The sequence below is a fragment of the Electrophorus electricus genome, chromosome 11 (genome assembly GCF_013358815.1).
Source record: "Electrophorus electricus isolate fEleEle1 chromosome 11, fEleEle1.pri, whole genome shotgun sequence".
NCBI classification, from domain to species: Eukaryota; Metazoa; Chordata; class Actinopteri; order Gymnotiformes; family Gymnotidae; genus Electrophorus; species Electrophorus electricus.
In genome coordinates this window covers 23,446,171-23,472,604 of record NC_049545.1, presented here as the reverse complement: position 1 = coordinate 23,472,604, position 26,434 = coordinate 23,446,171, and the positions used below count along the sequence as shown (strand labels likewise).

Genomic DNA, 26,434 nt, shown 5'->3' with positions numbered 1-26,434 from the left:
GAAAGCATTCTAGATAGTGCTGGATAATGCCAGGCAAAAACGAGGAACCATTCTAGATATGGCGGACAAAACGGGAAAGCGGTCTAGATGATGGCCGGCAAAACCACGGAATGTTCTAGATAATGCTGGGCAAAATCGGGGTGTGTTCTAGATAACACTGGGCAACAGCGGGAAATGTTCAAGATAATGTTGGGTAAAATCTGGAAACGTTCTAGATAATGTTGGGCATTCTGTATGGAATCACTAACAGTTTAAATAATGTCGAGCTTTTTCAGAAATGATTTTCACTACTTTTCAAATAATTTAGGTAATCATAGCAAATCATAGTTTTGGAAACCTGCACCCCAATTGAGAAAATATTCTACCAGGCAAGTTTGAGTTCTTCCATGGACAAGGACGTAAGACCCAGAACAAGAACAAGGATGTATGAAGTTCCGCTTAAAGCCTTAATTCGGCTTTTCTGGAGCAAAGTTTTCCTGGCGTTCCCACGTTCCTGCAATAAAAACATCATCAATCATTTGTCTCAAAGACCACAAGACAAAAACGACTGATATTTCAGTGTCCACCTGTGTCCTCTGAGGCCAGACATGTGGTCAAGAGTTCACGTGTGTGTGTGTGTGTGTGTGTGTGTGTGTGTGTAGACCATAAAGACAAAATGGCTCTCCAAAGTGTAAGCTGATGGACTCTATACCTTTTAAATAAAATGAGAATGTGTGTGTTTTGTGTGTGTGTGTGTGTGTGTAAGTCTGTGTTTTGTGTGTGTGTGTGTTTTGTGTGTGTGTTGTGTGTGTGTATGTGTGTTGTGTGTGTATGTGTATGTGGTATGTGTGTTGTGTGTGTGTGTATGTGTGTGTGTATGTGTGTGTGTATGTGTGTGTGTGTGTGTGTTTGAGAAAGAAGGCTCGAGCAAGAGAACACGAGAACAGCAGACTGCTGGAATAAACAGCGTATTCTGGTGAGCAGACAGTAGGGGGCGCCGGTGGCCTGCTTGGGAGTTCCCAGAGTGCCTCTAACCCTGCCTGCCACAGTGGCACCTCTCGCGCAACCTCCCATGCAGACGAACCTGACAGCTGAGCGCTACTGCCTTTATTCTCAGTATGGAGGGGAAAAAAAGGTTTATATGGAATGCATGAGAGTGGTGGAGTTGTACAAGGCTCTGGCCTCACTACAGATCTGTTTTCTTCTACTTTCAGCTGACTTGAATATCCCTGTAGAAACTGTCGATTCTTTAGAATAACACTGAGAAGTCAGCCAAAATATGGCCATTTCAGAAAGACAGTGTTTTTTCTACAACAATTTTTTTAGAGAGTTTAAAATAATGACATGATCTAATCTTAGAAATTGTTAGAAATATGTTGATATAAATATGAATATGTTGTAGGGTCCTAATTAAACATTTTAACCAGTTTGTTTGCTCATAAATGATTAGTAATCCAATAAATCTTTCGAAATGTTCACTGTGTTCTGGAATATGAACAGGACTTGTGAAAGGATTCCTGAAGCTGGAATGACTGTAAAACATGAATGTTTTCCAATGATTCCAAGATGGAAAACAGAAAAAGAAATGTGAAGAAAATTCTGTACCTGTCCAATATGCATGCTGGTGTCACATGTCAAAGGGCGTGCAGAGGTCAGATCATTTGATCCAAGGAGAGTTGAGATGATGCCATTCCGGTCCACCTTCCGAATCATCGTCCCATCCACAAAATAGATGAAGCCATTCTTATCCACAGCTATGCCTGAGAGAGAGAGAAAGAAAGAGAGAGAGAGAGAGAGAGAGAGAGAGAGAGAGAGAGAGAGAGAGAGAGGGAGGGAGGGAGGCCAGATGTGACTCCATACTGCAAAGCATGCACACATGCCCGTGCACATGCGCGCACACACCAGGGAGCATGCTATGGCTACACGTGTTGTGCTTACCCCTACATTTTTAAGGTCACTGTGGAGGTGCATACAGTGAATTATTTACATTTTGCTTTTGCCAGTGTTGAATAATTTGTGAGTGAAGGAGACGGGGGTCCTATTGGCCTCCTCTCAAAAGAGCCGAAGTTAAGAGACATTTATTTCATCTTATTTCATGATTACTGCTAACACAGCTAACACTGCTCACCGCCTGCCCCCGCACGGGCGCGTGTGTGTCCCCTACCTGTTAATTCATGGTTTACTGAACATCTGCTTGTTGCTATGGGGACAGCAATAGCTAAAATAAAGCAGCGTATCTGTAGTAGTCAGAAGAAAGACTTTCTCCTGTGTGTGTGTGTGTGTGTGTGTGTGTGTGGTTAGGCGTATCCATGGCCTCCTCTTATATACAAATTTACATTGCATGATGACGAGCAGGACAATCAAAGTGGCAGACAGAAGTATGTGTGTGTGTGTGTGTGTGTGTGTGTGTGTGTGTGTGTGTGTGGTGGGATTGGACAGTTATACCGTGACTAATGTGCTTTATTAAAGTGCACTGAAAAACACACAAACCTTCTCCAGAGTGCACGCACCAGCTCAGATAAACAATAGAACACCCCTGCGCCCCCCCACGTGTGCGCCAGACCCGATGAATAAGTGATGAATTAAGTGAGGATGTGACTTTCTCAGCAGCTCTGTGCTAAGCGATTCCTGCGTTGTAGGCTAACAGCGTACGGCGGACATTACCAGCCCGTCTGAGTGGCAGACCAGAACAAACGGGCGGAACATCAGCTGGGGTTCTAGCGGACTCCTGAAAGAGCGTCTCAAATTGCCAATAAAGGGGGACAGGTGCCGTTACGTACACCACGCCAGACACGAACACACACGGAGCAGCTCTGGCGGTCGCTTAGACACACTAACTATCTAACACAGGCCCGCCGTGCGCCGCTGCTGAAACTAACGGCCTGAAATTAGCATTTCAATGGCCTATAAGAATGTTGAGACGACAGGGATACCGTCGAGACTCCTGTCGTGGGGAACAAAGAGAAGCACAGTGAGAGGGGAAGTACAAAGATCAACGTCTGTGGTGCGCAGAAGGTCCTCAAGAGACACATCGTGCCCGCACAAGGGCACTCTGACATTTGGCTTCACAGTGACCGCGTGCGGTAGCTGTGTGTGTTTTTGTATGCGTCAGTGTGTCTCTCATGACTGTGTTTGTGCGTGCACATCCACGTGTGTGTGTGTGTGTGTGTGTGTGTGTGTGTGTGTCCTGCTACCTTTGGGGCCGAGCAGCAGGGCCTCTGTGGCCTTTCCTCCATCCCCACAGCGAGCCTCGTCGAAGGGCAAGCACTGCTCACCAGTCCCCACCACCACCTCTGCATTCTGGAGCAGCTCCTTCGTGCCCGTCAGAACCTTGGGCTGGAAGATCCGGCGAGAGTTCGTGTCCGACACGTACAGCTGCCCTGTCATCGGGTCGGTTGCCAGGTAGTACCGGTGTGCCGGGTTGTTGCTATGGGGACATGGGAAGAAACCATTTTGGAAACGTCAGAGACGGAGAAGTGTTGGGTCCATCTAGAGGAAAAAAAAAAAAAAATGGATGGGGTGCTGTTTATCCAGATGTGTGTAAACAACAAAAGAGCATGGTGGAACGGGGGACCAAGCTTAAGACCATACCCCAAAGCACTTTTCCTGATCTTAAACTCATCCCTTCGTTTACAAGGTGAACACGGTGGTGCCTTCAGACTGGCTCTCACTGTGACGGCCAGCTCAGAGAGGGCTGGTGAGGGCCGCACGCGTGGTGTGTGTCTGGGCCGTATTTGGGTCGTGACAGCACACCAGCGAGAGCACTCACCGGACCCGCTTAATTCCGGCAGAAACAGGCTAAGTGTTCAGGGAGTCTGAGACTAACGCCGTCTGACAGTAGATCACCACCCTCTGTCTCCAGCTTAATGACGGACACCAATCTGTCACGTCCTGTCCATCACTCCCACTTTCTCGCAGCGAGGACGAAGGAAAAGCAGTCGGGATCAGAGAGGGGACGCACACGTCTGCTGAGAAAATCAACATTTCATCACAGGACGTCAATTAACAGAAGCTAAGAATAGTGTGTCAGAGACCTCATGAGAGAGAATGTGTGTGTGTGTGTGTGTGTGAGTGCTCTCTGGGGTGAACAGCAACACACACACACACAGATGAGTCTTCTTCTGCTGTACTGTGCTTTTATAGGACCTTTATCACTGATCTAGAAACAGGCTTTCTGTCTGTGTTTCTGAATGTCAGAATGTCTTTCAATGTTTTTTTTAAAAAAACCCTAATGATCAATCTTTTTTCAATCACATTTTTAATATTAATAATTAATTAATACTAAATAATTAGATGTAGACTAGAATAAAAACTGTAAATGGAATCTGTGAGAAATTACCCAGAGAGGTTTGTTGTTTAAATTCTGATAATCTAAAGTGGCTGTGCTGTTCCTGTGAGGCCAAGCTATCAAACCCTGAGCAAATAAAATAGAAACCGTACCAAATGGACACAAATGTGTGTGTGTGTGTGTGTGTGTGTGTGTGTGTGTGTGTGTGTGTGTGAGAGAGAGAGAACGAGGGAAACAAAAACAGACCAGGAGAGTTGCACGAGAGACAGCCGGAATGAGGCAGAGCTGTTCCGTTTAAGGGCTCTAAGGTTTGCGCTCAACACTCTCTTATGCTTATGAGGCTCCGTGGAGTATGAGGCTAAGCGGGCGCGTCTTGACGACATGTACAGATGGCGGGAGAGATCTGGGACGTGTGCGGAGCTGCAGCGCGAGCCATACAGCGGACATGTAGGGGACATGAGCCCAGGCCAAAGCACTCCGCCAGCATTAACACCACTCGGAGCTTCCCGGTCCTCCAGCCTAACGCCTTACAGCTTGGACTGTGTTTCTTAACAGCGCTAAGGAGGAAGGGAAGACACTTCAGACTGTCCCCTCCAAGTCTTCTAAAAATATTCACGCTTTTTAATATTCTAACCTAAGGCCTTTTGCCTCCATGTAAGCACACAGTCACATAGTGACTTTGGTCTGTAATTCTATTTGAAACGAAATAACAGTTGCGGCTAAATATAATTAATCACAGATCCATCTAGCAGGTTTTAATGGTTGGGCCCAACACTCTGCGTATCAGACTTTATATCCACCCGAGGAACCATGGCTACATCGTTCTTAAGCATGGGAAAGTCTGATTGGACGTCCTCTGCCCTGCTGCTGATTGGCTAATCTGTTAACATGGGGATGTTTCCTGTACGAGGTTTCGTCACAGACCCCGTGATGTTGCAACACGGGAGAAATTTCAGCCGCCTGCGCATAATCTATCCGGCACCTCCGTGTGTGACGAGAGCTCTGCACTGGCGTCAGCAGAAACAAACCGCTGGGTGTCATTTTTTAAAATTGTGATGATTGCTTAAAGAATAGCGGAATGAATGGGTTTATGAGAATTCAACACAACGGCCATGTTCGCTGTGTCGCTGGCTCTTTTTGTTACTCTCTTTTGTGACAGAAACGTGCTTGCACAGAAATCAAATGTTTCCAGACACAAAGTGGGTAACAGGGGAGTGTCTCGCCTAAACCCCGCCTTCACCGTAGGCAGCCGACCGCACACACAGACAAAACAAACACACGGATAAAAGGTGAAACTCTGCAGGCTTTTCCAAACACTGGTTACTATCTCGTAAGATGAGTCACCATCCAAGATTTTCTTGAAATCTCCGTAGTAGACAGTCATGATGCATTACGGGGCAAAAACATTCCCTATCTTACACATTCCTGAATATAAGTATTTTTTTTAAACATTAAAAAAAAAATTTGTTTTCAAAAGTGTTTTCAGGATCTAGTCTGGATATTATTTTTCTCAATACCTGAGATATTTAAAAATATTTATATACCTCCCAATATTTCAAATAATTTCAGTATTCAGTTTTTTAATGTACATCAAAAGTAGATTTACTGCATATTATTAAAAATTAAGCAAGCAATACATACAAAAAAATATACTGTTGGAAAAAAAATTTGCTGGACAAAAATAAATCTCATTGGTCATTGAAACAACGTGGAAAATTGGAGAAAGTGTATTTTAAAGTCTTTTTGCTTATTCCATTTAAAAAAAAGGAAATGGCATTTTGAGCAGTGCAAAGAGCCAGGCGTAGGAACACACCCCCCCACACACACTCACTCTCACACACACACAGGCTCTCTCTCACACACACACAGGTGTGTAAAACACTTACCTGTGTCTGAAGTCTTTATTTCTTATAGGAGCGTAAGCGTAAAGAGGAAGACGAGAGAAAGAAAACAAGCACATGAAGCTTTGTTAAGTGGAAGGAAACAGAAAGCACACTGATTAAAACACACACACACAGACACAGACATACATACACACACACACACACACACACACACACACACACACACACACACACACACACTCTCTCTCTCACACACACACACAGACATACATACACACACACACACACACACACACACACACACACACACACACACACACTCACACTCTCTCACACACACACACACACACACTCTCTCACACACACACACACACACACTCTCTCAGGTGTGTGAAACACTGTTATGGACTTGTCCTTGTTCTGTACGTGTGGAAAGGATTGAATGCTACACCTGGGAGATAACTGACGACTGTGAGCTCAGCACACTCTGAGGTTAACTAGCCCATAATGGCGGCTTGATTATGTCCCGGACAATGAAAAGAGACTCCATAACGGCGTCGGGAATCCAGCGGAGGACATGCTGGGATTATGTCACACTAAGGACCATATATTCATTTCCTTTCCTCGGCACGCACTCTCTCGCTAATAAGGGAATTAATTTACCACCACCTTAACACAATGCTGAGACCAGGTTAAACACTGGCCCAGTTCTTCTGTGTGTGTGTGTGTGTGTGTGTGAGTGAGAGAGAGAGAGAGAGAGAGAGAGAGAGAGGGAAAGACAGAAATGTAAACGGGAAAGTTTCAGTTATAATGGAGAATGATGGTGAATGTGAGTGAAAGAGGACAGGAAGAGGGGAGGGGAGGAGAGGAGAGGGGAGGATTAAACAGGTCGTGGAGAGAGGAGGGTGGAGCAGCTGGAGAGTGAGCACACAGATAAGGGTGGAGCAAAGATAAGGGGTTGTCAGAGGACTGACAAAACGAGGTGTTTTAGACACACACACACCCACACACACCCACACCCACACACACACACACACACACTCCTCAAAGCTCCACAGAACAGGGGAAAGAACTTATGGACATCCCAACCAGTGCTTGTAAAAGGCCTGAGATAACTGATCTGAGGTCATACAGTGTACTCTGCAGCACACCGAACAAATATCTGTCCGGGGCAGTGTGCATGTGCACGTGCAGTCGTGTGTGTGTGTCCGTATGGGAGCTAATGAGAGGAATCTTGAGGTCCAAATAGATTAATTGTAGAATTGATTTTGTGTTTCCATACCTACACAATGAGATGAGGCAGCACATTGACTACAACTAAAGAGAACACTGTAATATAATAATGGAAACTGAATACACGCATTTATTCCACAACAAATGCATAGCAGAAAATGTTCTCTCTCTCTCTCTCTCTCTCTCTATTTTATTACTCTTTTTCTACAATATCCATAACAATAGCCCATATATATATATATATATATATATATATATATATATATATATATATATATATATAAATAATAAAATTTTATTCGATATACATTTTATATTGTATACTGAATATATATATAAAGCGGATATAGAGAAGAAATGTTTAATTTTTGATTAAATACATTTTCCTTTTCAAAATCATTAAATTCAAACTAATTATTAGAACTTCCATTGTTTTTGTATGGATATATAGAAATGTATATATTTAATTGTATTCAATATAAATGTAATATTGTATAGTGAATATTTTGTGTGTATACGCTACAGTTCGTTTAGTGTGAACGCAGATTCTTGGTTAAGATTCGTCTGCCTGCTTTTATCACAGCAGGAGACAGGAGGGTAGCATCAGAGGTCACGCACCCTGTTAGGTGAAGGTTAAAGGTTGACCCCTTTAAACCAGAGGCAACACGTGGAAATAAGGGCTATTTTAGTAGTCTCTGTAAAAATGTAGAATCTTTCAGAGTCAGTCATTTTTCAGAGCCACTGAGTTTTTCACGTATTTGATAACACCGCTTATAGGATGGTGCAGCATGCAGCAGTGGAGAGCATCTGTGGCACGTAGTATGTGATTTCCCCCTTCAGCGTCTATAATCTGAGTGCATTTCCCCCCCCCTAAGAGTCTGTAATCTGAACGTATTTCTCCATTCAGCATCTATAATCCGAACGTATTTCTCTGGTTCTTCAGAATGAGCAGTGCATGTACCATGTCCCTCTATCCCTACCTCAGCTCCATGACGCTGGTGACATTCCCAGAAGGGAAGATGCGTCTGATGTAGTTGAAGTCTCCCACGAAGAGGCTGCCGTCCGAGCCGCAGGCCAGAGCCACCGGGGCCAGGAGCTTGTTGCCGTCCGCCTGGCCGTTACAGCTGGGGCAGGAGATACTGCGCCTGCGTCCGTTGCCCATGATGGTGCTGACCACCGGAGGCTGCTGAGAAATGAACACGTTCTCACCGTCACCTTTGTACAGGATGCCTGCGAGAGAGAGAGAGGCTTCATTAAATAACCATACATAATAACATTAAGAGACATGCTTCATTATATATATATCTTCTACTCTATATTTATGTGTGTGTGTGTGTGTGATATATATATATATATATATATATATATATATATATATATATATATATATATATATATATATATATATATATATATATATATATATATATAGAGAGAGAGAGAGAGAGAGAGAGAGAGAGAGAGAGAGAGAGAGTAGAAGATTCCAGAGAGTAAGTGTAGTGTTTCATAGTTAAACATATAGAGGTAGTAAAAACTGCAGTGCTTTCCGGCTTTCCAGAGAAGCAGGCGGTCTGGAATCGAGGTCCTACATTGGCTGTGCTACACCTCTACACCTCTATACGGCATCCAGGTCCCTGAGGTCTCCGCTCTACAGCGTCCTGCCCGTCAAAGGTGCACCACTCACTGTTTCTCTCAATGCCTTTACACTGATCCTTTATGTGTGCGACTGACACAGCTGCTGCAAAACTACTGAGCTGCTGAAAAATAAATTATATATATATATATAAAAGAAAGTATAATTTATTTTTCGTTTTAATTATTTAAATTTTCATGCTGAAAATGTGATCAGAGCCCTGCAGGTTACAGACCTGCCTTGCCAAGTGTCTGCCCAACTGTAATGAAGGATACTGATTGCTTAGGGATGCTAATTTACTTAGCAGGGGAAAAGACACACAGGCAGAAGCTCAGAATCGATATACGCTGCACGCGCTTGTGCGCACACGCTCGTACTCGCGCGTGAACGAACGCAGACACGCATGCGTGCGGTGCGCTCCCAGAAAAGCGCTGCCTCGCCCTCCCAACAGGGGAGCTGTAATGCCTGAGAAAAGATCAGAGGCAACTGGGCGACGACGTTGCAGATTCAAAGCAAATGGATGCTGTGAAGGACTTTAGTGGGAGGTGGAAAATGGAAGCGAAATATAATGGGTTTTTTTCTCAAAACAAAAGTGGAGGTTTCCTGGAGGAACACAGCAGTAATTAGGAGCATCACAGCAACGTTAGCCGGGAAGAGGCACGGAACAAAACAGCAGCAAAAAAAGCCGCCTTCACTTTTAACATGTCTAGGACCAGATCCAGCATTTAGCGCTTAAATAAAGCAGCATACTTGTTTTTGCGCTGCCCTACATTTTTAAATGACACATACATTTATTCCATTTATGAGTTTTAATCCTTGTATTTAATTTAGAAATATTAAACCTGAAATATGTTTAATTTGTAATTAGACCTAAAAAACTAAAGACCTAAAATACACTTTTATTATAAATAGAATTAAATAAAAATACCTTTATAGGTAGTATGAGCTAAAATACTAATATTAAATTTATAAACAGTATGAGTTAAAATACTATTATTTAATTTAGAAATAATAAAAATACTATTTTTAAAACTTGTATATAATTTACAAATATATTGGACTAAGATTTAATTTAGAAAAAGCTAATATATATATTTATTTATTTATTTATTTTTTAATTCTTTTTTTTTTTCTGCTTGACTGTTGCGGACCGAAAGGCAAACATGATTGCACATGCAGTCAACAGAAGCAGGTATGGGGTAGAAATTCATTTCCTCCTCCTCATATTCTCCCTCATCATCCATCTCTCTCTCTCTGCCAAGACTGAACATTCAAAATGTACCAAATCTCGAACTCATCCTGGCCAGAGCAACTGTGTGTGTGCGTGCACATGTGCGTATTCAAATCTCAATCTGTGACTATAAGCCTGTGAACAAACCTCCGTGTGTGCATCATGTAGAAAGAGCCAGGGGGTAGTGTGTATGGACAGCATATTGTGTAGCGCTGGTCTGGATATGATCAACAATGCTGCTCTTTAATATCCTGCCTGAGGAAACCTGGCACAACCCCACTCCCCGTGAAACAGGCGCGCGCTCCCCGGAGCTGTCGGAGCCTGGCCAACACGCCACAGAGCACGCGCACCACTACGGCAGCCCACACTGCGTCCTGGAGTCGCTGGTCTCCGCTAATGTTCCTGGGGCTTCCCCAGCTCTGTAGGAGCTCTAGCCACAGAGAATGCTCCGGTCATCCATCTTAGTCACGCGCCGCGTTGGCCGGCTGCTAAAGCTCACTCTAAAAGGCTTTTATGGAGACGCTGGCAGTTATTTATTTAATGTGGTGAACGTGCTTATGTGTTTAATGTGTAGCGTGAGCTGGGGCTGAGACCTCATTTACAGTGGAACAATAGCAAAACATCATCAACTATATATATATATATATATATATATATATATATATATATATATATATATATATATATATACACACACACATAAATAATATACACACACCCACACACACAATCACCTACTCTTTAAATGCTCATAATTAAATAGATGCTCCTATATCTTAAACAAATCTTAAATTTGCATTTGAATGCAAATCCCAGATCCTCGGCGTTCTGGACAAAACGTCTAAGTCCCAAAATCAGTTGGGTGCGGCAGAGATTTCCTGTGGGTGCAGGGGTGGGACGGGCGGTGAGAATGTTTGGGATGCTCCAAGTGCTTCCATGGTAGCGGGTCGGATCGGATCGCAAGAACAGATGCTTGAAAAGTCCTCTGCTGAGGCAGACAGGCAAAGTTAGACAGTCTTCTGTCAAAGCAACAATTACACCAGCCCACCGTAAAAGGCCACGCCCAGCCTAAAGTTAATAGCCATTAAGTTAATAGGTTAACGATTCATGTCAGCGTTAGACAAGGAAACCAGCAAGCGTTTCCTTTATCCGGTCTGATAAAGGCTAATAGAGTCTGATGCAGTCTGATACGGGTTGGAGTTGGTGAGGAGGGCTCGCCGCAGACTAAAACCCAACAAGGCGTTGAACACAATGGCATGTCTGATCGTTGTTTTAACACTGCCAGGACAGGAAGAGACAAGAGGAAAGGACACATATCTGGACTCCAGACCAGACCCACCAGAGAACAGCGCCCCCAAGAGCAAAAGAGGAGAAAATGACAGTATATAAACCATAATATATGTAATTTATATAAAGTATAAGACACTTTACATAAATTAGAAGACTGTAAATGTACAAAAAATACAGTAATTTTAATAGATTTCTTTTTGCATGATGTTTACATTGCTTAGGAACAATAAAATGTGTCCTTGTGTTGTCATGACGCCTCCAGGTAAATGTTTTTGATATAATTTATCTGTCTTATAATAAATTCATAAACGTTCAGCTATGGTGAATAAATCATTTAGCATCTATTGAATAAATGCCTTTTCACGTGGCCCAAATGTTAAAATGTAAGTTTTAATAAATGATACAGCATGGGTCAGCTCTCCAGACAGAGATATACACTGTCAAGGGGGATTGTGCAGTTTAGCATTAATCTATCTGAACAATCAGTCTGAACAATGCTCTGGGGTCTGAAGGAGCCGCAGAAAATCTCGCACACCTTCTGGAAGGATCACCAGAACCTCAGCACCTTCCCACTCTGCTGGCCTCTGTGATCAAATATTTGTCACATCTGCCTAATCTCGCTGAGCACATGGCGGCATAACATTGCAACACATGTGGGCGTTTGGCATCTTATGAAAATTTGAAAGACGATCAAAAGCAAATCGAGTACTGAGCTAAATATTTGTGTTTAGACAGCCTAGTGAAATCTACCTAGCCAGCCTGTTATATTAGTACATTATTAGTATCATTCCAGGTCTGAGAGCTCACCTGACCAAGCAGACAGAGTAGGTATACCACGGTTAAAGGTTTGAGCCCCTGGATCTGACTAATGTTGTAAATGTAATATTAAACACCTTGTAGTGTCATTTCATGGCTGTTCTGGGGTGTAACAGCCTCCTAACTGATTTCGTAGGGCACATTTCCCTCCATCTGTTAATTTAGGGGGACAGAAATAAATAAGCGTGACAATGTGGTACAACAGGGGGTGTGGCATTTAAACTCTGCCAGTGCAGAAGGAGGTTTGAACCCATTTGGGCTTAAAACAGAGACTGCACTTCCTCACACCTGCTCTCAGTGTGAGGGCAACATGGTATTTTCAATATGCTATCGCACTTCAAGCAGGTATATAAGGACATGTGCAATTTCTCCCCAGTGGGATTCTGAATGTGAATACCCCCCCCATTAAAAATATATCTCCCAATTACTAAATACATACACCTGATCTTTTTTGTAAGGACAAAGAATTCTATTGTGATTATTAATTTTCACTATTATGACTATTAAATGTCGATGTGCAATTGCATGCAAAAAAAATTATATAAGTAATGAATCATATCTCAATTATGTAAATAAACAGACAACTTGCTGTACCTCCTGACGAGTCTGTTACCTGACCTGTGAATCTTTGTGTAAGCTGGGCCTCTGCACATTCACTGGCTCACGGCCATCTTTTAAAGGGAATGGGAGGAGTTAATCTGATTGGTTAATCATGGCAGCTTGACTGACCACACCTGGTCATGTGACCAGTCTAGCCCACCCTCCTGCGCCTGTGCCGCGTCTACGAAAATAGATCTCGTTATAGCTCGCTAGTTATGCGCGTTTAGCCGATGTTCTCAATCGACATTCCCCAGCTACCTGTCTTATTTAAAACTTCATCACCTACATTTTAATAACGTGATAGCTTTATTAAAAGCGGCGTCGGCGTAAACCGCAGACGCGTGACGGCCATTTCACACTGGCTAGCAGACATCCGAGGCAGACCCGTCTCAATGCCGGCAGCGATATCTACAGAGAGGTTCACTCAGTCCTTCCCGGTGGACCCGGTGGGAAATGTTATAAAAAACCATCACCTTTCCTCTCCCTCTGAAGTTTCAACAGTTCATTTCACAGCGTGATTCAAAGAACTGAAGGAACATAAGGTCTGACAATTTCACAACCGAGAGAGAGAGAGAGAGAGAGAGAGAGAGAGAGAGAGGGAGAGAGGGAGAGAGAGAGAGAGGGAGAGAGAGAGAGCTTATCTAAGCCATGCCCAGCTGAGCAATGTAGCCTGATCCTAGACCAGCTGTAACGGTCTGTTTGCTTACTCAGAAAGGACGCAAAAAAAAAGGAATCTGAAATAATTAAAAACAGTTCCAGAATGTCAGTGGGTCTTAGCCATAATTAACGGTTTGTTTACCAACATAAAATCTCTCCAAATGTGTGGAAGGAGAATGAGAAAAGAGTGGTATTGCTGATGTGTTTACAGAACAAGGAAGACTTCCTTTGTCCTTTCCGACACAGCAATAGAAAGAAGGAAAAATGAAAAGGAGAGACAGTGAGAAACAGACAGACAATGAAAGAAAGGGAAAGTGTGGGGGGGTAGACACACAAATAATGTGTGGATGGAACTGATATAATGTACCACTGCAAACCGCTGTCAACATTCCCAAGTGCTCAAATTAGGGCCTGTATAAGTCCTTGTTAGCTACAAACTACTGACACTTCCCCTCCACACAGACCTGACAGAGAGAGGGAGAACTCGGAAGAGGGAGGGCAGAGGGAAAAAGTGAGCAGACTAAAAGTGCAAAAAGGACATTGAGAAAGAGGAGTGTTGGGAGAGATTTAGGAGAAGGTTGGAAGAGTGTTGGGAGAGATTTGGGAGAAGGTTGGGAGAGTGTTGGGAGAGATTTGGGAGAAGGTTGGGAGAGTGTTGGGAGAGATTTGGGAGAAGGTTGGGAGAGATTTGGGAGAGTGTTGGGAGAGATTTGGGAGAAGGTTGAGAGAATGTTGGGAGAGATTTGGGAGAAGGTTGGAAGAGTGTTGGGAGAGATTTGGGAGAAGGTTGGGAGAGTGTTGGGAGAGATTTGGGAGAGTGTTGGGAGAGATTTGGGAGAAGGTTAGGAGAGTGTTGGGAGAGATTTGGGAGAAGGCTGGGAGAGTGTTGGGAGAAATTTGGGAGAAGGTTGGGAGAGATTTGGGAGAAGGTTGGGAGAGATTTAGGAGAAGGCTGGGAGAGTGTTCGGAGAGATTTGGGAGAAGGTTGGGAGAAATTTAGGAGAAGGTTGGGAGAGTGTTGGGAGAGATTTAGGAGAAGGTTGGGAGAGTGTTGGGAGAGATTTGGGAGTAGGTTGAGAGCGATTTGGGAGTAGGTTGGGAGAGATTTGCAATTGCGTTGGGAGAGAACTGGGAGAGAATATTTGTGTCTCTGATTGTAGTCCTGTGAGTGTGAGATGCAGTGGGAGACACTCCCGGAGAGCTGCATCTCCAGAAGCTCCGACTTCCTCAGTCGTGTCAGAGCCGCGAAATTATTAGTTTGTGATCTGGGATCTGTGCTTCCAATAGCTGCCTACCGTGCTGTGCAGTGCAGGCCTCGAACACGCCTGATGCAGGCATGCCAAAGCAAGCGCTTTGAGCCATGCCAAATCACTTTCACGTGTTCCTTCGTTCTAAAACGCGTTGTGTGAAAATTCGAAACGCGTGTCCTCGGTGCTACCACTAGGGGCGCTATAGCAGGCAGGAACAGAATAAAGGTGTCTGCTTGGATTAATAGCAGAGTCAGGGTTTACAGCTGCTGTGATTTATTCTGTATCGCCCCTCGGAGGACAGGAGTTTATAACCTCCGCAGGGAAATACCAGCGCATGCTGAGTGTGTTCAACAGGAAGTTGCGGTCGGAGGTGGTGCTCGAGCGTAGTCGTACGTATTCTCGCGCTTACATATGACGCGTTTCTGGCCCCAGAGGGATGGGGTTTGGAGGACTGGCACGGATGGGTGATTCTTCAAAGCAGAACTTCAAAGGGTGACTGCATACTGTGAAAGCTAAATTATTCACATCGGGCAACATGGTGGAATTCGATGGCTCCGCGGCGAGCTAATTATGGTGGAGATCAATGCGGCCATCCTGGAGTCCACACCGGGCGCGGCAAGGCGGCTTGGACACGCAGGGGCGCAGAGAAGCCACACCGCCTCCATAAATCTCAATGTAGTCTCCTCAGGTCTGCCGGTCCCCATCGATTACACCATTGAACGACAGAGCCGTGGGAAGAGTGAGAGGATGTAGAGAGAGAGAGAGAGAGAAAGAGAGGGATGCTTTTTGAATCTCTCTCTGGCTGTGTTTGAGTTGCGCTCTGCTAACAAAGACAGATAGCAAGAAACATGCTGAGACAGCAATACTGGCCACCAGAGACACATGACCTTCGCACATACACACACACACACACTCCTTATGGTCATATCTCCACTGTCTAATTAAAAACATGCTGGACTGCTCTTTCAGATTAATTACCTGTGGTTCACATTGTTGTAATGAAATACACACACAACTCACACAACTCAAGTTTGATCACATGGAGTTGGGACTGCTGGTAACACAGAAACATGTTCAGACAGACAGACACACACACACCTGTCTTCAATTATGAAATATATGTCCATGCTATGACTGTGTCTGAGTGTGCGTCCTAAGACGGTTGTTAGTGTCAAGATGATCATAAAAAGACAGATGCCTGGCTGCCCTGGGCAGAGGGCAGAGATGTTTTCCTGTCCTCTGTCTGTCCATCGAGGGCAGGGGAACAGTAAGAGCAGTGAAGGTGCTCGCCCCCTTGAGCAAGGCAGGATGAGGAATCCCACAGCAGGACCTGAGGCTCAGTGTGTGAGTGCTAGACTTAAACCTCTGCTGGCAAACTCGGTCATCATCCAGTCTCTCTGTCTCTCTCTGTCTCTCTCTCTCTCTCTCTCTCTCCTCCCCCCCCCTCCCTCTCGGTATCAGCACTGCTGTATGAAGTATGAAGACCAACAGTGCTAAAACAGAAAGTTACTAGTGAACTTAGTTAGCTAACGATTTATACTGAACTTTTTTATCCACCGCCCCACACTCCCCAGTGTTCTCTCTCTCTCCATCATCCTCCCTCTTTCTTTTCTTTTCTTCTTTTGTCTAGCTCAGGTTTTTAATACTTTTTTTCCTCTTTTTTAAATCCTTTATAATAAAAGGCTTTAAAATAGCACAAGTCTCTCTCTCATTTGAACTGTTCATACCCGGACTGCCAGGACTTGTGGGTGTGGCGTCGGAGGAGTGGGAACAGGCTGGAAATGCTGGGAAGTGGATCCGTTAAAGGAATGTTAAAAGTCCTCTTTCATTGTGTCTCGTTTCCTGATGCGTCCTCTTCGTCAGGGTCCGAACGCTGTTAAATGTAAACGGTTCCTTCAGCAGTTTTAAACACATCTGCAAGTTCCTGGCTTGACGGAGCATCCCAGTATGATTTATGAGTTCGTTCTACCATTGGGCGGAGTGGAAGTTACTGGTTTTTTCTGATTTTAGATGATGTATGACTTTAAGGCTCATTCTCATGGCTCATGTGACTTGCTTTACTTCAGAAGTCAGTTTTATATATATATATATATATATATATATATATATATATATATATATATATATATATATATTCAATTATAGGACTTATTTGAATGGGTATTTTCAAGTGAAATGCTGTGATAAATCTTCTTTATACGAACGCTGCTTGGCACGGGTGCTTGTGGTGTAGGTGTGGGGCCAGTGGTGTTTGAGTATAACCAAATCAATCATAATAACATTGTTTTTTAGGTTAGCGATCGGTGCTTTGTGTTTGGATGTTGGATGCTTCAGCGAGGGAATTTGTGGGTGTGTTACAGGGTCCTGTAGGACAGCACAGGCCCTGAACTTTGTGATGAACACACTCCCTCGCTCAGGGTCTGATCAAAGTGAGGGGGTACAAGCAGCAATGACAGGTATGAAGAACTTACAGAATCCACCTCTGGACAGTAACACACCACTGCGAGAGAACCAATGAACTTCAGACCTCATACGGTGTTTCTGAAGATCCTACAAGAAACTTTTCTTTCAGAAAAATGTTCTCTCACCACCTCTCCCTCTCTCTCTCTCTCCCTCACCACCTCTCCCTCTCTCTCTCTCTCTCTCTCTCTCTCTCTGGTTTCTGTGGGCACTGGGTCTGGAGTTTGTCTGCTCTGACAGGTGCTGATAAGAAGATCAAAAGCAATGGTCAGGGAGAAAATGGGAGAGTGAGAGAGCGAGACAGATAGAGAGAGAGAGATGATCTGCAGAAAAAGGGCTACAGAAGCAGATGGACCTGCTGGAGCCGTTTTGTCAGAACTGGGCCCTGACAGTCAATCTCGGCAAAAGCAAAGTTGTAATCTTCCAGAAAAAAGCCAGGACCCAGGAAAACAGGCTTCTTTTCTCTCTAGGAAACACAGCCCTGGAGCATTCATTACATCACGATGACCTCGCACTGAACACCAGTGCCTCAGGACACTTTGATCTGGGAGTGAATGCACTAAAAAAAACATCAAAAGCTTTCTGTGCACTCAAAAACATTTTTTTTTAAATCTGCAAAACAGGTTAAAATCTGCAAACGTGAAAATGTGCAAAATTTGTGATGGTGTCATTGTGCGTTTTGTACTGTTTGAAAGCAAGGTATGGGGTTCACTCAGTAAACACGACTACACTAGATGGGACAGGTATCCCTGCATGCAGAATTCAAACCACAATACAATATGAAGAATTTTAAACCCAAGAGCTCAGCCCTAACCCAGTCTCCAATGTCAGCCGGGACTGAGACCGACTAACCTACTGACCCCAAACACACAGCAGCCTTAGTCCAGCACTGCTGACCAACGTCCAATCAGAGCTACCAAATTATCAACCAAAGTCTCTTTGGGAACACTGGAACAATGTTACCAAAACTACATTACGCAATTTTTCAGCCCTAAACAGAGAACCAACTACTGGCTCAGTGACCACAATCTGGCCAAAGAAATGGGCAGATACAAACAATCCTGGCAGCCCAGAGAGAAAGACGGTGTGGTCACTCTGAGAAGATGGTGTGGTCACCATGAGAGCGGTGAGGAGACTGTGTGGTCACTTTCTCCTCCATTGTTAAATATACAAAATCTCAAAGTAAAATTGAAGAGTATACTCCCAAATTTTGAAAAACTCTCCTCCAATCTAAAAAATGACATTTCCCTTGGAGAAGAAACACAGCTCCTCTAGGTGGTAATTATAATAACTATGTCCTTTTATAATGCTATAATAACTATATCCTGTTATTGAATTTACTGTTTTTACTCTATATAACTACTTATATACAGATTTATCAATAATTGTACAATGACAGTCTGTAAGGAATTATAAATGAAAATAACAATGAAAGAGAGAGAAAAACACACCCACACACAAACACACACACAAAGCACAGATTCAGTGAACACAGCCTGATCACACACACTGGCTGATAGAACACATCATAGCTGCCCAGACAGCAGAGTGTCTCTGTGACTCTGTAGAGACAGAGCTGCACTTTCTCACTGAATGTGAAACATTCCACCAAATATGGCACATTTACTTTAAAACATCTGAGATAACACAGCCCAGATGGCTCTTTGTACCTAAAACCAACTTAAAAAAGAGAGAATGCAGCACGTTAGCAATGTGTATCAGCCTAGCACAACATGAGAGACAGTGAGTAGCCCACCCAAACACACACACACACACACATGCAAGCACACACACACACACACACACACACACACACACACACACACACAGTGAGGGTAGAAGGCTGTCAGCCATGTGTGTGTGAGACAGGCAGAGATAAATAAATGCGTGTGTAATGTGAGAAGAAAATGTGTGAGGTCAATGCAAGTGCTACCTCAGCTCTCACAGAAAAGGAGAAAGAAACATCTATTGTGTGTGTGTGTGTGTGTGTGTGCGTGCACGTGCGTGTGTTTGTGTGGTGTGTGTGTGGGGGTGGGGGGTTTAGGATGATGAAAAAGTGGAAGCAAAGAGATAGAGTACATAAAGAATGAAGAAAATGGAGAGAGAGAGAGAGAGAGAGAGGGAGAGAAAGAGAAGGAGAGAGAGAGAGAGGAGGCAACATGTAGAGGGAGAGAGAGAGAGAGAGAGAGAGAGGGAGAGAAAGAGAAGGAGAGAGAGAGAGGAGGCAACATGTAGAGGGAGAGAGAGAGAGAGAGAGAGAGAGAGGGAGAGAAAGAGAAGGAGAGAGAGAGAGAGGAGGCAACATGTAGAGGGAGAGAGAACTCTTATTTTAAGTGACCTGAGCTACTTATGCTGGGATGTTTTTTTTTGCTCTGATAAAAGGTTGATAATAAATGATGAATTCATTAGTTATTATTAATTAGAAATAACGGCTAATGTAATGGCCATCACACATGGCTTAGTGAAGTGAAGTTAAGAGTCAGCTACAGAGGGACAGAGTAAGACTCACAATAAAGATCACTGGCAAGCACAAAGAAAACGAAATGAGAACTTATTATGAACGAACACACACACACACACACACACACACACACACACACACACACACACGCGCGCGCGCGCGCGCATGCACAATGCTCTCTCTGACCTTGGATTGAGCTACAGTAAATGTGGTGGTATAGATTCTTGTGGCAGATACAGTAATGTGATGAGCATGATGACAGAGGACGAAAGCCAGTTACGCACACCCACACACACCCACACCCACACACCCACACACACGCCCACCCACACACGCCCACCCACACACACACACACATACACAATACATGATTTCTGTATGAAACAGCCCTGCATGGAGCACTGCTCAGTGTTTGATGATGATTCTGGGTGGGATGTGTTTCAGGGGGTGTGGCCATGTGTGTCAGGGGGTGTGGCAGGGTATGACGGAGGAGTGTCAGAGGGTGTGTCAGAGGGTGTGACAGGGTGTGGCAGGGTATCAACTTCTGTCAGGACAAAGCGAGACCATTCATGGAACAAGAAAAGCTTACTGTGTGTGTGTGTGTGTGTGTTTGCAGTAATCTGCATTACCACCCAGAGGGCTTGTTTTCTTATTTATTACTTTAAAGTCACACTCTTCAGCCAATCAGATGCTGCCACATCATTCCCTTTGCCTCATCTGCATTTTCACGCCCCACTATTTTCGTTCCATGGTGGTCTATTTTCAGTAATGCACGTCACTCAGCTTAAAGGAGTCGGTCATGAAGGACTAAACAAATCCCTTCATCTCTACTCATTCAGGCCACTTCTGACTCACGGCAGTGACTTCTGTTATAGAATTTATGAATACAACATATTCATTTATAAATAGTAAATATGACACCAACTACAGCGCTTCCGTGAGACTCTGTCAGTATATGAATATGAACTTATTATGATATGTTTATTGTACGGTTGTGTGTATATTGTATATTGTTGTAATTAGCCCAGGACAGGTAATCTCGAGGAGATGCAGGCTGAGATATGACATTTTTCTCCATTTGGGGGTTGGAAGCTGCTGTGATACTGCATGGGGATCTCTAAGGATCCATTACAGGGCTGTGATCCCTTGTTGGTGAGATGTCAACGAGGTGCTGCACTTTACAGTCCCACCACTGGGTGAAGGTCGCTCACACAGAAACGTCAACACGGTTTATCCATGCGCACGCATGCTAGAGTTAATACCAACGGCAAACACACGTATGCACACGCGGACACGCACACACATACACAAATGCACTCGCATGCACACACACACACACACACACACACACACACAAATGCACTCGGTCTCACACACACACACACACACACACACTAGAACCAGCTATACTTAATTTCATGCCACTTAACACAAGTGGCAGTAATGCCTGGATAACAGCTATGTATAATGTACATTTTTTATTCTACTGCCCCGCAAAAGGGTCAGTGCACATCAGGAATTACGGTGTTAAATCTTTTAGAAGAATATAACTGCTTCCATTTGGTGGATGACACTTGGGGTAAAAGTGTTTTTCCTTTCATTGACTTTCACATGTTTCAGCAGTTCAAATGAAGGCACACTGCTCACCAAATCTCATCTCATCATGATAAACTACAATAGAACTCAACCTTTTCCCCTAAAAACTTAGAAATACACAAAAATGTAAAGGTTACTTTGAAAAGTGTACAACTAAAGTGCTAAAAACCCAAACATGAAGCGCAATGAAGACGTGGTGTGTGTGTGTGTGTGTATTCAATGAAGACGTGGTGTGTGTGTGTGTGTGTATATTTGATGAAGACGTGGAGTGTGTGTGCGTGTGTGTGTATAATAGAGGGAAATGTGGGGTGTGTGTGTGTACTAGATGAAAACGTGGGGTCTCTGTGTACTAAATGAAAACGTGGGGTGTGTGTGTATTAGAAGAAAACGTGAGGTGTGTGTGTGTATTAGATAAAAATGTGGGGGGTGTATTAGATGAAAAAGTTGGCTGTGTGTGTGCGCGCGTGTCAGACACTCACCACTCTGGACGTCCAGCACGTGGTGTTTGTCCAGCGTCCACCCTCCCATGTTAGAGGCGTCCAGCTCATAGCCCTGTAGCACTGCAGTTCGCCTCTCCCACAGTATCAGGTCTAGGCACGACTCATACTCAAAGCCCACAGACACTGCAGACAGACAGAGAGACACCAGAGAACTAGAGAAATTGGCAGAGCAAGTTAATTATCAGATTCTTATATTTATTGATCACACACACACGGGAAGTAAGGACTGGGCATTTGTATTCAGGTTTTTAAAATAAAAAGAACTCTTCACAAAACCCATAAATATGGATTATGTTATTCTGAACTGGAAATGTCTGTCTGTTGTCCTTGGAGAGATGGCCTGGCTCGCTACTTTAGCAGGAGTTGCGCAGCACAGTGACTTTTTCCAGAACTCTCTTAAATCTGATAACAATCTCTGACAGTTCTCCAATTCACCAACAACAAGTCATTTTAAATTCATATCTGTCTGCACGTTTACATTTTCGAAAAACGACTGTGCTGGGACTCCGCTGGGAATCGATTGCCTTTGATTAGCCCCGCAGAAATTGGCCCATAATGCACCGGGCAAGCCAGAGGCTGGAGCGGAGGGGAGGAGTGGCCAATCAATACGCTGGAGACCTGGACAGCCTCTTTCTCATTTCAGCTTTCACTTAGTAAAAGGTGGAATGCATTATAGCCTGAAGTGGGGGAGAGCCAATACACACGGCTTTTAAAGCAGCTTAATGGGTAGGTGGGCGGGGCCGAGCGCAGTGGCTGTTTGGTTTAGCCCTGCCAGGCACTGCTGCAGATGGAAAATGAGCAAGCATCTCTCTCTCTCTCTCTCTCTCTCTCTCTCTCTCTCTCTCTCTCTCTCTCTCTCTCTCTCTCTCTCTCTCTCTCTCTCTCTCTCTCTCTCTCTCTCTCTCTCTCTCTCTCTCTCTCTCTCTCTCTCTCTCTCTCTCTCTCTCTCTCTCTCTCTCTCTCTCTCTCTCTCTCTCTCTCAGCTCATCTTTCTACCGGCTATGGCCACAGCTACGCCAACCAGACCACAAAAATGCTCAAGGCTCTTGGCAGGAATGCCGAGCAGGAGAGACGCTCCTCTTTGCGGTTCCGAGGCGTACGCTAATCATACGTGTACCGTAAAACGCTGTCAGAAGGAAAACAACAAGTGCGGTGAGGGGGGAGGCAAAAACGAGCGAGAAAGAAAAACCAAACCAAACAAAAAGCTCTCTGCAGATCCTGGGATCTGGATGCGGCCATCCATTATACGGACATCTCTTAGTCCAAGTACCTCTCTGAGCGCATTTCTCAGAGTATTAACACTTCTCTGAGTGTAAGTACTTCCATTCAGTACTTCTTCAGTACTACCACGTGCAGCAGACTCAGTAAAGGTTTCTTCCAGCAGAGTAACGCAATAATTCCACTGGTTGATGTAACCCTAAATATGTGTAGCAGCAGAAGGATCTGCAGTAATTAGAGGTGAGAGGGTATTTATCACCATGGCAACTTTTTATTGAATTAGGGCTGAAGCGTAAGTGGTATTTAGACCATCTGCATGACTCGGTGTCAGTGGATCAGAGCGGGTTTTGGGGCCACGCCAGCCGTAAGGATCTGGGACTCACCCACGGCCTCCGACAGGCCGTAGACCCTCTGGCTGTAGGCATCCGTCTTGTCCCAGATGAAGGTGTAGGCCAGATTGGGCTCTGCGGGGAACCACTTCTGGAAGAGCCGCCCCACCACGGCCACCATCAGGTGCACTTTCATTAGGTTGAAGGGGATGGTGGACTGGGTCATGGTCACCTTCAGCACGGGGCGGTAGCCGGCCGCGCGGGAGCTCACGTACACCAGGTTCAGGTCACTGCCCGGGATGGACGTATCCTCCTGAAGCACCTGCACATCAAAAGAAGAGAGGTCAGGACGGAGACGCAGGGGTAGCGGAGCAAGACAGGATACGGGACAGCTGGACGCGTTAGGGTCAGGACGGAGGACGAAGGGGATGAGGATGGAGCGTAAACCTCAGCAGGTTTCAGAAGGAGCAGATTTCACCCTCGTCAGGATTAAGACTCGCATGCCGCCTGGCTTTGCTCTGACCGCTAATCTCGCTAGCACGTCTGAACAGCAGTCAGAGTTCAACCGCATTACCCATGATCCACTGTCTGGAGCAGCATTACCGTCAGGTGGGTTTTGGTTTTTTCACTCACTCTCACTCCTCTCACACACATTTTTTGGTTGCCTGTGGGATTATTTGGTGGAGTTTGTTTCTCTGTCTCTCTCTTCAGAGCTAGAGCAGAGCAGCAGAGAGCGAGGAGGCCCTCCTCTTCATCACCAGCACAGTCAGGAGGCTGGTAAACTCTCCCCTCCTCTTCATCACCACCAACACAGTCAGGAGGCTGGTAAACTCTCCCCTCCTCTTCATCATCACCAACACAGTCAGGAGGCTGGTAAACTCTCCCCTCCTCTTCATCACCAGCACAGTCAGGAGGCTGGTAAACTCTCCCCTCCTCTTCATCACCACCAACACAGTCAGGAGGCTGGTAAACTCTCCCCTCCTCTTCATCACCACCAACACAGTCAGGAGGCTGGTAAACTCTCCCCTCCTCTTCATCATCACCAACACAGTCAGGAGGCTGGTAAACTCTCCCCTCCTCTTCATCACCAGCACAGTCAGGAGGCTGGTAAACTCTCCCCTCCTCTTCATCACCACCAACACAGTCAGGAGGCTGGTAAACTCTCCCCTCCTCTTCATCACCACCAACACAGTCAGGAGGCTGGTAAACTCTCCCCTCTTCTTCATCATGGAGCTGTCAGACAAATGTCGCACTACGGGACACTTTCTTTTCACTAACCCAAGATTAAAAGGGCAGGAGGGATTGGCTTTTCTTCCTTGGCCTCCCTCTCTCTCTCTCTCTCTCTCTCTCTCTCTGTCTCTCTCTCTCTCTCTCTCCCTCTCTCTTCTGTTCCTTCTCTCTCTCCCTGTCTCTCTCGCCTTCCTGCTCCTTTGTGTGGGATGACGCTGTGATTTTCTGGGAGGGTGGGATTGATAGAGGAGGCTTTGTGTGCTCCTTTGATGTTTGAGCGAGTGAGTGACAACAGGAATCAGTCCCAGCGAAGAAAAGGAACAAAGGAGGGATGAGAAAGAAAAGAAAAAAAAAAGATCTAAAGGGCACAGCCAGGAGTTCACCCGATTCACCTGAGTCACCTGATTCCCGATTCACCTGATTAACCGCTAAACCAAATAATAATATAACAAATAAAATATAATCACTCACTCAGTCACACACACACACACACATACCAACTCTCACACACACACACTCATACGCAAGCACACACACTCATACGCAAGCACACACACTCATATGCACGCACACATGCGCACACACACACACACACACACACACACACACGAGTGCGCGTGGACACGCACGCACGCACACACACACACGAGCGCGCATGGACACACACATGCACGCACATGCGCACACACACAGACACACACACACACACACACACACTCAAATGTACCCTTAAACAAATAAACATGCCCCATTGCACACATGTGCAAACACACACACACACACATACACGTGAATGTGCAAATATACCCTTAAATCAATATACATGCCCCGCCGCACACTCGCGTAAACACACACATGAACATACACACATAGTTTTCTGAACTTGGTCTGAACAAGATTGTAAAACTAACCACTGCTGACACAGCCATAATTACCAAGACCATGTGTGTGTGTGTGTGTGTGCGTGCACGCGGCGGGGCATGTATATTTGCTTAAGGGTGACTCTGCAGGCCTCAGAACACACACTCTCTCTGATCCCACTCCTCTTTCATTACAGAATGTGAGCTAACATTAAGGCTCTTAAAGTGTCCGACGTCTGCTGCGTGTTCCACGTGTGCTGCCACGAGCACAGGGCCTATGGGGGGGGGGGGAAACACCACACGTTTCCTCCTTCCATACCGAAGAGCAGGATCGACCGCATGTCCTTAAAGAGGTCATCTGAGCCGCATCGTTAAACACACCACAGGACGTTCCAGTTTGATGATGAAGTTACATGAGATCTGAGCAGAGCCACTAATGATAATGAAAACGAACCTAGAAGGTTCTAAAGGAGAAAATCAATGTTATTTCATTGAACTGGGTGGCAAAGAGCTCTCATGAACTGTGGGCGCAGGGTGGGGGTGCGTGGGAAGACACGCGTGTCGCTAGCTCTCATTTGGGGCGTGTCAGAACACGAACCACGAACACACAGCCGGAGCCGGCCAGGAAGAACGCGGAGCGGTAACGTCGGGGCTCGAGCTGCCGCTCCAGACATGCGGTGAACGGAGACCAGCTCATGAGACCATTAGCGTCTCGGTCAGGAGTCGCTTCGGGGTCGAGAACAGCACTGCTTGGATGAAGGGGGTGGTGTGGGGGGTGCGAGAGCCGTCTGCTAACCGCAGTATGAGAACGAGTTCTCCCCCTGCGCTTCACTCTGACCTCATAAGACAGCAAATATGTTTCGGTGCCGTGCACCGAAGTTCTCCCGGCAACTTCTGATGGGAACGGTAATAACGGAAAAGTTCAGGCAGTCGGGATGGTGATCACATCTGGAGACTCG

At 45.1% G+C, this 26,434-nt stretch overlaps 1 protein-coding gene across 6 annotated transcripts in view; it reads right to left on the bottom strand.

The window, feature by feature from the left end:
- Nucleotides 1-26,434, bottom strand: part of tenm3 (teneurin transmembrane protein 3) — a 263,354-nt gene that overhangs the window by 15,508 nt on the left and 221,412 nt on the right. For 4 of the 6 annotated variants that reach the window (XM_035531325.1, XM_035531326.1, XM_035531328.1 and 1 more), the window contains 6 exons: nt 23,440-23,707; nt 21,818-21,961; nt 8,325-8,574; nt 6,154-6,174; nt 3,174-3,406; nt 1,585-1,739 (listed from right to left, as the gene is read on the bottom strand). In XM_035531325.1, the coding sequence (XP_035387218.1) occupies nt 1,585-1,739; nt 3,174-3,406; nt 6,154-6,174; nt 8,325-8,574; nt 21,818-21,961; nt 23,440-23,707 (1,071 nt within the window). The remainder of the gene's footprint in view (nt 1-1,584; nt 1,740-3,173; nt 3,407-6,153; nt 6,175-8,324; nt 8,575-21,817; nt 21,962-23,439; nt 23,708-26,434) is intronic. The other 2 variants (XM_035531327.1, XM_035531329.1) reach the window with 1 other exon arrangement.